At 39.7% G+C, this 10709-nt stretch overlaps 2 protein-coding genes across 2 annotated transcripts in view; one reads left to right on the plus strand and one right to left on the minus strand.

The window, feature by feature from the left end:
• Positions 1-5558, plus strand: part of LOC130203940 (proteasome activator complex subunit 4B-like) — a 31576-nt gene extending 26018 nt beyond the window's left edge. The window contains exons 44-48 of the mRNA XM_056430403.1: positions 1-67; positions 903-1058; positions 2003-2141; positions 2312-2445; positions 4371-5558. The exon at positions 1-67 is cut by the window's left edge and continues 62 nt beyond it. Coding sequence (XP_056286378.1) covers positions 1-67; positions 903-1058; positions 2003-2141; positions 2312-2445; positions 4371-4505 — 631 coding nt within the window. The 3' untranslated portion in view covers positions 4506-5558. The remainder of the gene's footprint in view (positions 68-902; positions 1059-2002; positions 2142-2311; positions 2446-4370) is intronic.
• A 699-nt stretch (positions 5559-6257) lies between these two features.
• On the minus strand, positions 6258-10040 carry chac2 (ChaC, cation transport regulator homolog 2 (E. coli)). The gene is made up of 3 exons (XM_056429547.1): positions 9745-10040; positions 8984-9019; positions 6258-6956 (listed from the first exon to the last, which is right to left on the minus strand). Exons 1-3 carry the CDS (start codon positions 9877-9879, stop codon positions 6561-6563), a joined length of 567 nt encoding a protein of 188 aa, XP_056285522.1. The 5' UTR covers positions 9880-10040; the 3' UTR covers positions 6258-6560.
• Positions 10041-10709: the final 669 nt, after the last annotated feature.

Here is a 10709-nt window from a genome sequence, read left to right on the forward strand (position 1 = left end):
CTCTCTCATGTCCCAGGGCCTGCTGTATCCTGAGCACATCCCTCTGGTTCTGGCAGCGCTGGAAGAAGTAATATGCAAACACACACACGCACTCACACACGCACTCACACACACACACGCACACACACACGCACTGCCCCACCTGCCTACTGTCGGTATTCAGAGCATAATTCTTCCCACAGTGTTTTTAGCCGAAATACAACCTGTGCTATTTTATTCGTGCTCACTTTGTGGTGCGTACAGTTTTTCTCCTGTGAGTTTTGCGTGCGAGTGTCACCCCAGTTGAGAAAAATCTGAATATTTAACCATGGTGTCTGCGGTTTCATATTTCGTGGTAGACTGTGTGAGAACACGTTGCAACATTTCTGTGTTTTATCTTGACACCCATTTTAAAAGAAATCTTATTGCAATCGTATTTCGTGTTAAAAAATGCTTTAACCCTTGTGTTGCCTTCGGGTCATTTTGACCCGATTCAATATTATCCTCTCTTGTCGTCGTCAATTTGAATTTGACCAATGTTAATGTCGGTGTTCTTTGTTTCAACAAACAAAAACAACAACCTCACTTAAAACTTAAACAATATTAATTCTAATAATTTAATTCTTCTTTTTTTTTTAATAGCTCATAATGACCTCAAGGTAAGGGTAAATAAAAAATATAAAAAAATATAAAGGTAACAGGGTTAACATTAATTGGGTCAAATTGAGACAAAAAAGCGACAGGGAGAATGGCATTAAAGGTGTAGGTAGACATTTTGGGAAAGACTTGCTGCCTCGATGCCAACATGTTAGCGTTGTCATTTTTATCATGTGTGCATTTAGCCTCACAGAGCCGCCGGCATGGCCGTAGATATTTATAGCTGTTAAAGGTATTTCCTTCTCTCTCTCTCCTCCCGCTCTTAGATGGCAGGCAGAAGCTCGTGGCATGCACGCTACTCGGTGCTGACCTACCTCCAGATCATGGTTTTCTACAACTTGTTCACCCTGCTCAGTGTGCCTGCCGAGGTGCTGCGCATCCGGAAGCTGGTGATGCAGCTGCTGCTTGATGAACAGCTCGAGGTAATGCATTGCTTTAAAACAGCCATTATCCCTCTGCAAGGTATAATTGTCACAGGATTATAAATGGCCTCTTATTTTCCCTTAGTTTCTCCTCACTAAATCTTAATCCCTCGTTTCTATTCACAGTTATTGCTTTTAAAAAAAAACCTCTACATCTCTGCTCAGCTCTGAATTTATTTTTCCTTTCTCTGTATCTGTGGCATCAAGAATATTGATAGAGCACAACGGCCGACGTGCACTTTGGCAAAGCACATGTGTTGTGACCCTTCGCCAACTGTTAATTATACATATGTATTGAATCCAGTAAAATCTCTACTCATGCACAGAGTATCTTCTTGTATTGAGTTGCGTCATGTTTTTCATGCATTAATTGATGCATAAACACGCACAAACCGTGCTTTTAAAACCCTCTTTAACTCGTCTTCGCTCCATTGATCGGGATGTACAGGTCCAAATAAATCATTAGGCTTCACCCGGGTTATCGAACTCGCAAAAAACAGTCACTTCTCTCAATATTCCTCGGCCTGTGTAAGTGTACAGCTGGTCAATGTGTTGTCTTTGTGTCTCTGTCTGCTTCAATGCATCAACCGTCACTCAGTGCTTATTCATAATTTATGCAAAGTGATGCAGGAAGGCAGTGATGTTCAGCAAGTGAATTTCACCTCAGCTCAACCCAGCATCCATCTCTCCCCCTCCTCCCCCCCCCACCCTCCCCCTCCTCCTTCGCTATTCTCCGTCCCGTGTGCCTCGCTTTCCACCTGATCTCCTTGCGTTTGCCTCTTTTCATAAATTGTGCATGTGTTCCTCGCCCTAAAACTGCCTTGTGCTCTCCTTTTTATTTGTCCTTCCTGATCTTCACAGGTCTCTCTTTTTCTTTCTCTCTCCTTGCTGTCCCTCCCTCCGTCGCCCGACCCTCCCCGTCCCCCTCCTCCTTCTCCCTGGAGGTTCGGGACATGGCAGGCACCACCCTCAGTGGTTTACTGCAGTGCCAGTTCTTCCCTTTGGACTCCAGTCTGCAGACACAGCTTCAGACGCTGAGTCAGACTCGTCTCCCCAAGGCAAGAGAAGAACTGGCCTCCACAGGTACACACACACACACACACACACACACACACACATTTACCTGCATGTCACAATCATGCAGTGAGGCAATCACAGTAATACTTGCCCTGTTACCCTTTCTTATCCAATGGGAATTGTGAACCTTGAAATTCAAAGGCTCATTTTGGTGTGGGTGTGTGTGTGTTCCACAGACTTAGTGCGGCGCCATGCCGGCATGCTCGGCCTCAGCGCGTGCATCCTGTCGAGCCCCTACGATGTCCCAGACTGGATGCCTCAGATACTGATGGCCCTGAGCAACCATCTCAATGACCCACAGCCTATAGAGGTCCAAAAACGACACACACACACCAGTGTACACACACTTGCATACAAACATGAAGCTCAACGCAGTGTGAGCTGAGAGAATACAATTTCATTGTCCAATTGAGGAGAAAATTGCGTCTTTGGCCGTACTTCAGGCATGAACAAGACATGCAATGTAATCCGTAATGCCGAGTTTGAATAATACATAAGAGCCAGTGATGATGATAATTTACTGCTTCTCCTGTTGCGAAATGAAAGAGATAAGAAAGAAAATACAATGGAATACAGCTAAAGATTATACTTGCGAGTAGATGAATTACCCGGTCTGTTCGGAAAGCTTCTGAGAAGAAGAATCGTCCTGTGGACGGATGGTAGAAGTCCATTTTGTGCAGAATGATTAGCATGTGATATCTTGGTTTCTTCAGGCAGACTCGCTATAGTCTAAACCAGTTGTGCTTGTCATGCCACAGGCATCCCCTTCCTTTCTTCTTTCCTTCCTTAAAATCTACTCATTTTATTTGAAGGCCATGATGTAAAATGAATGTACTCAAAGTCCAGATTACATCCTCAGTTCTCATCCGTTTACTTCCTGTTTCTATGTCCTCGTTTTCCCTCCAAACTTCATTCCCTTTAAATCATTTCTAGGCCTTGTATTCAAATTGTTATTTGTGCCATTTTACCATCAATAAATTATTCTTACCTCATTAGTTTTTAATACATGTGAACAAATGCTGGAAACATTGTCAGCTGCTGTTAGTCTCCATCCTGCGCGCTACATCGTGTCCCCAGATCAGCGAGTGGCAGCGTCGTTGTTCGACACAGGAACTATTTAATACTAGTTAAGTCATAACTCTGCCTTGTTCTCGCTCCTCTGTTAAGCGTGAGGGTGGCTCTCGGTGTCGGAACTGAAAGTGGCTGTTACGAAAGGCCTTTTTCTAGTTGTGAACATGTTTATCCCCTGAATAACAAATGACAGAGAGAACTATCAACCCCCTCTTTACTGCAGCGGTGTCATGGAAACGTCCTCATTTTGAGAGACAAACTTTCAAATGTGCGTTTTTACTCCAGTGATGGAATATTAGATTTTAGAGCTCCACTCAATCTTTGAGGAGGCCAAATTTGGTTTATATTGTGAATGCCCTTTAATGAATTACGATTCAAAAATAATTTTAAATCACTTGTCAAAACCTAAATGATGTTTGTACTGTATGTATATGTTATATATGTTACCCAACAACAGTGTTACATCTCACTTATCTAGTGAACAATGATCATTGAAGAATTTAATGGTGTTAAAAAAAATCTAAAATTGGTTTGGCTATTGAATTTGATGTGAGTCTGGAAAAAAAGTCAGAGTGGGAATTCTGTACCTGTATTTACTCTGATTTCTCCAGTACCATAATGTATTGGTCATGTTATGCAAGAAATAATCCGTAGAAATATCACAATTTAAAAATACTCTGTCAGGAGTAAAGGTCCCGCATTCAAAACAATAATCCAGTAAAAGTATTTTAAGCAAGTATCACAAGTAAAATGACCAATACAGTAAATTGCCCCCCCCCCCCCCCCTTGTATTATCATATATTACATTATTGGACCTTTGCTGCTGTTTGCAGCTGATTTCAACTACTCGACTTTCAAATCAATTAAAATAACAATGCAACAAAAATGGTTTAAATAATCTACACAGTGAGTACAGTTGTCAAATAAATATTGTGGAGTAAAAATTGCAATATTTCCCGCTGAAATATAACCAAATATACAGTTTATGCAGTATATATATGTATCACCTCGTGGTGTCTTGTAAGCCTGTGTGAGATGGGCGTAGATGTACAACAGTCACAACAACGTTTATTTTCCAATGGTGTCGGTAACGATGATGATGATAAGGATGAGTATGATGAGGAGGAGGATAAGTATAATGATGATGATGTTTGTTGTTCCAAGATGACGGTGAAGAAGACCCTGTCGGAGTTCAGGCGCACGCACCACGGTAACTGGCAGGAGCATCGGCAGTGCTTCACTGACGACCAGCTGCTCGTGCTCACAGACCTGCTGGTGTCTCCGTGTTACTACGCCTAGACGGGTCCTCAAAGACTACACCCTCTCATGTCGATGCCGTTGCAGCGGCTGGCTGAGAGCCCTGCCTCTGGAACTCCGCCCGCCAATGTTGGCCTTCAGTAAGCTCGGCAGAAAAGCTCCCTGGACGAAGAGGTTTCAAATTTCAAATATCGAATTTACTTGGCGAGTTTATTTTGTCTCGCCAACAGCTCAACAGCCCCAAAGGTGGCCACTGGACTTTCAAGAGAATCCCGCTTTAGGGATATCTTTTGTTGCTGTTGTAAAATATCAATGTCGCTCATTTGCCAGAAATCTGTATCTTTCCACATCACCATTCTCATTTAAGTATTAAAACTTGCTCAAATACAAGGAAAACTTCAATGATACAAATGTTTACAAATAATATTCAAAAAAATATTTGATCTATCAAATACTTTAAAAGTATTTCTACAGTTATAATGTAACCCAACACTTGCAAAGCATACTATAATGTTTCTAATACTGTATAATATATGGATTAATATCGCGAAACATTATGTAACTAATAAAAAGTAATAAGATGTATAACTTGACATATTATACAGTAGCTCAACACTGAGGATGATTTTCTGTTGTGTTGGAAAAATTACTATTTCAACAGGTCTGTGACCTTACAAATCACAAGATGTTTAACCGTTATGGTCTGAAGGTCTTTCTGGGGGGGGGGGGGGGGTGATGGAGCATTCTTCCTCCATCACTGATAAGAAGTTGAGCAAAGGTACTTTTAAGAGAGGAGCACTCATCTGCTTATCTGGAGCCCCTTCACAAAAACAATGGAGGCCTTTTTCTGGAGAAGATAAGAAACGGCTTTGGGCCGGTTCGGACCGCCTCCCCTCCTGGTACCGTCTGTCACAATGTAAAAATCCATCTCTGACAGAGGCTCAGATGGATTTTTGAGCAGCAACTTGAAAATATGACTTGTGCGTCATTTCAACTATGCTTCTTCTTGCAAGAATAAATTGCCTGAATGATTTTACACTTGGTGTTGAGTAGAATTGTGCTTACAAATAAATTCACTGCACCATTTGGATAAAGGATTGTATTGAGTGTGACATCCTGTGCATACATTCATATCACAATGTCTACAATGCTACAAACCACGGCCAAAGCACTGCTAACTGGTTGTGTGTGTGTGTGTGTGTGTGTGTGTGTGTTAAAGAAAGACAGGGTCACATGCCCATGCATGCGGTGCTGTGTTCTTTGACCTGTTCACTGTGCTGAGATGTACGATGGCAGGATGAGAAGAGGCTTAGCTGTTAACTACCATCTTTAATAAACGGTGTACTTGTGTGACTACACAGTGAGAGGGATTACAGAAGGATGATGATGATGTCTGCTTTGAAAGTTGGTTATCACACTAAAAAGAGAGATCAATGATATTTACAAAAACAGGATCATCTGGTTTGAAAAGTAAGGAAACTTTGGAAAGAATTCTGATGTTTTCTTTAATAAGTTTATTTGGCATTTTCCTAAACTAATATTTAAGCTTTTTTTTCATAGGTTGACTGATCTTGTTCTCCTTCTTAATATTATTTAAAAGAACCAAATGAGTCTCATAAAATCAGGATGGCAGGGTAATCAAACGGTCATTGTTATTTACATCTCATGAGAGATTTCTAATAGAGTTGTTTTTCTCTTCTCACAAGTGTTCAGGCCAAATAGTTCACCCAGCTGTGCACACAAACATCACGAGATGTTATATTTAAAAGTTCATAAAGACACACCACATGGATATTCACTTAGAATATATTTATTAATTCAAAACATTCATTTGCTCTGTTCTCTATTGTACAAAGAGAAAATGTAGTTCATCCAAAGCATGTTTTGTGATCATTCAACATGTAGTTTTAAATTAGTCTTAAGTAGTTTTAAATAGACATTATTTCTCTTGTGTTTCTGCACGAGACAAAATGTGGAAATGTACTTGAAGTGTGACACTTGTAACAGATGTGTACTAACAAAAATACCCTTAAGATTGTTTGACAATCCAGAGCATGATATATCATTAATCACGTTTTATTATTTATCTAATTGCAATCAACCCATCTGAGTGTGTGAGTGTTTTTGACCGCTGTGTATTCTTTCTCTCACTAAACTTTCCAGAGAAAACAGGTGTGCGTCTGAGTCCTCGGGCAGAATTGTCCTCACAGCATCAGCCAGCTGAAATAGGTACTCTGTGTTTTGCCCACTTGGACCGGTAGAGTCGACGATCTGGTTGGCTATCTCCTCCAGAGGGGCGGGGCCGAGGTAGTCCGGATTGTCCTGAGATCCGATGTAGAGCAGCATTTGGCTGGGAGGGGGAGAAAGTGTTGGATGGGGGTGAAAGGTCACCGAGATGACCTGATAACCATTCTTTTCTCTGTAATCAAGGTAACTCTTCACTTCCTGCTCCCGGCCCGTCGGCAGCTTGTAAGCAACGCCCCAAACGCACCCCTTAAAAAGAGGGAAAGAAGAGAACAGTTAGCTTGTCATCGGGATCGAAGAATGTATAATTACCTCAGTTCTGACTCGTGAGGATGCGGAAGAGTTCTCTAATTAGCCATAACCAGCCAGAAGGAGGAGACTCTTCTTTTGATTTATTACCTCAGTAAACAATGGAAACATGAGTTTATGGTCTCAATCACTAGTTTTAAGTCTTCTTGAATACAGCATGACAATCTTCCAGTCAAATTATGCTCCTATTAAGAGTAAAATAGACCATAAAGGGAATGCTTTGGGACCCTCAATCTTAAAAAGTGACAGTTCACCGCAAAATCCAAAATACATATTTTGCTTCTTCCCTGTAGGCCAGGCTTTTTATCAGACTATGTATTTTATTATTTTGTTGTGAATTGTCCCTTAAAGGTAAACTAGATAACTGATTTGTCGATCGAATGATATTCAGTAACAATTTTGATAATTAAGTCACAACTGTTGTTTGAAAGCAAAAATGTCAAAAGCTCATCGACTACAGCTTCTCAAATGTGCATATATGCTGATTTCCGATGATGGTAAACTGAATATCTTTTCATATTTGACTGTTGTTAGTTTGGACTGTTGTCTGTAGAAAACTGAGAAGAATTGTTCAGTATTTTCCTGGCAATTCAATGTTATTATTGAATAATAAAAGAATCTTCAGAATAATACATAATGAAAACCAACTATAGTCACAGGCCTCTTTGTATTGACACAATGTTTATCATCACAAGCTGACTTCCTATGTTGACCTCTTCAGTAACAGTTGTATGATACTCAACAGTCCCCTCTGAATGCATGTTTTCTAGATGCTTCCCATGTTCTCCAACATAACACACTCTGTGTCTATCGCTTTCCCATCCACTGCAACAAAGTATTTGTCATCCAAGGTCAGAATACAATACACTATCCGTTCCTTTGTTGCTACTATATAAGATGCAACTCCTTTCCTGAGCCGGAGTACAGCCCTCTTGTTCCTTGTTCAGCATGTGCCTTTGTCTCACATCAGGCATATATGCTAATAAATAAAATATCCATAACACTGTGGCAGTCCCCTGTTCTATAAAGAACAATCCGATATAAGTGATTGCAACTTCACAGCTGTGTTCTCTTAAGTGCAATTTCCTTAACAACATCTTGTTGTTCGTGTAGTTGCAATGCTAGTTTGTTGGCCTTTTTAATTATTCTCAATAATACAGTAATAAATAACAAAGTGGGTGAATTATGATCCTCAGGTGGGGATAATCTATTATATATATAACATGATATATTGTTTGCTTTTCCCCTTAACATTTGTCTTCGAATGCATAGATCACATTCATATGTGACAATTAATAATCAACATTCATATGTAAAATGTAAATAATAGTATAAAGATGTATCCCTCATTTAACAGGAAAGCTACTGATTAAAAATGACAAATCTTTGCTGTTTGCTTAAATGTGCCTTTTGTTCTATTTGCATAGAGGATGCACATATTGTAGATATTGTCCACATATGTGATATTTCAAAGGAGAGCCGCAACATGTTGTGGATTAAGCAACTAAATTAATCCAAACTTTTTTTTTTTAATCACTTAATCTTTTGTTTAATGACAAAAATATAATAAACTTTAAAAAAACATTCAGCCGTATACAGAATTTGATTGATATAAAATTGATGGATAACAATGTTGATAGTCAAATAATGTTTTAAGTTATTTGACAATACTAAAGACCAAACATTAGCTGGTTTCAGCTTCTCCAATGGGAGCATTTTCTGCAGTATTCTGCTTCATGTTTTTGTAAACTGACTAAATTGGTTGTCGGAGTGTTGTTTGGCCCAGACAAGACATCTGAAGACGTCTCTTACAAAGTGGGATGGACATTTTTCACATTTTCCTCGACAAAACACTTAATCGAGAAAGTAATTGGCAAAGTAATAGACAGTGAAATTAATGGTTAGTTGAAGCTCTATTACAAAGTAATGTGCGGCACCATTAAGTTTAGGGGGGGGGTATGTCTCACCTCAGGATCCTCCACCAGTGTCACCACCCGGCCAGGCTGCAAAGGACACACATAAAACATCAGCGAAAACACACACAGTAAAGCAACCAGGTAGGAGTATATTCCTATTTAAATGACTCACACTAAACTAAACGGAGTGTCTTAAAATGGAAAGGTTATATTACAAGCTGCAAAAGCATGTATACGCAAATGAATAACCTGTCATGTTTAGTATCACGTTCCTTTCCCTTTACAGTAGAATAAACAATAACACGTTTTTAAAAAACGAACTAAATGGCTACTTTCTAAACCTCTACTTTGCGTTAGTTAATACTGAAAGACAGAAGCAGTGTTACTATAGTGTATATATTTTGTTTTCTCTGTATATTTAGTCTTTTAGTATTTAGTATTTAGAATTGTTATTGTGTTTTTATTTTCATTTTTTATTAATGCTCTAATGTGCACCCGCTGCTGTGATCCGGAAATGTCCCCACTGTGGGACTAATAAAGGAATATCTAATCTATCCAATCTAACTATCCTTCTTTATAGTCAGCCAAGGTTACAGTTACAGTTAAACCACTAATTAATGAATATGTACCAAGAGATGTTCAGTAACTTGTCCCATTAAAATAGTTAGATAGTTATGCAAGAGGAGCTAGTTCATACCCGGGGGGGGGGTTGCCCCATTTGCCAACAGACATGGCAACCTCGCGTCAGTAGCTAATGGCTGTCGTCACAATAAAACGACTGGCAGGCCCCGAAGACATTAAAGTCCACTCACCTTCCCCGGTACACCCCGGTGGTCGGTACTGCCTTGCCAAAACCGGCGGCTGAAGCCTTTTATGTAGCCAATCATTTTGTCCTCATATGGAAAATCCACTTTCCATATGAGAGAACCGTAGCCGAAAACCCACATGATAGGGCGCTAGCTGACGGCAGGAAGGACGGATAAAACACGAATTAACTGCCGACGTTAGAGTCTGACCGCTGTCTCACAACGAGAGCATGTCATGATCAATTTGAGACGTACACCTGGAACAGAGTTAACTGTATTTTATCGGTTATTTGTCCCAGTACTAAATACTGTCAAGTCCTCTTGGTTACGTAACGGAAGATACTTCTGCTGAACCGCTTTCAGTATAAAACATGTTCCTATCACTTTGTACAACGTTAACACGTTAAAGAAGAGGTCTCAGCAGATAATCACAATACTATGTTGCTTTGTGATAGTATTTTGTGGTGTTAAACCTACGTTGTAACACTATAGGCACAACTTCAAGGAGTCTTCCACTTTTATTTTGAAGGTCATCTGCTATTCCGGATGTTTCTATCAATTTCAGTACAAAGTCTAATAGACCGGACAATGCGATACAAGTTATTGACCCCTTTGTGAAATAGTTTGTGTGCCTTTTTTAAATTAGAAAATCGCCATGAAATCCCAGATTTGAATATCGAACGAAAAACTTTGATATTGTCAAATTTTAAGATTTTAAAATTGGATTCCCATCCAATGACATTAATAATGATTAATGTGTTTCTGCGACCTTGTTCTCTCTTGTGGACAAATAGGAAACAATGTTATACTTTCATTCTAAACCATTCATTCATGTGTTCGGGGAGTTTTATTCGGCTACCTTTCACATACACCAATAAATATATTTTTTTAATGAACGTCCACTTGTGCTTTTTGCGTTTTGTTAAAACATGAAGGTGGAGGCGGGGGAAGGGGGGCAAAGTAAAAGCAAA

This window comes from Pseudoliparis swirei, chromosome 13 (genome assembly GCF_029220125.1).
Source record: "Pseudoliparis swirei isolate HS2019 ecotype Mariana Trench chromosome 13, NWPU_hadal_v1, whole genome shotgun sequence".
Classification (NCBI taxonomy): Eukaryota; Metazoa; Chordata; class Actinopteri; order Perciformes; family Liparidae; genus Pseudoliparis; species Pseudoliparis swirei.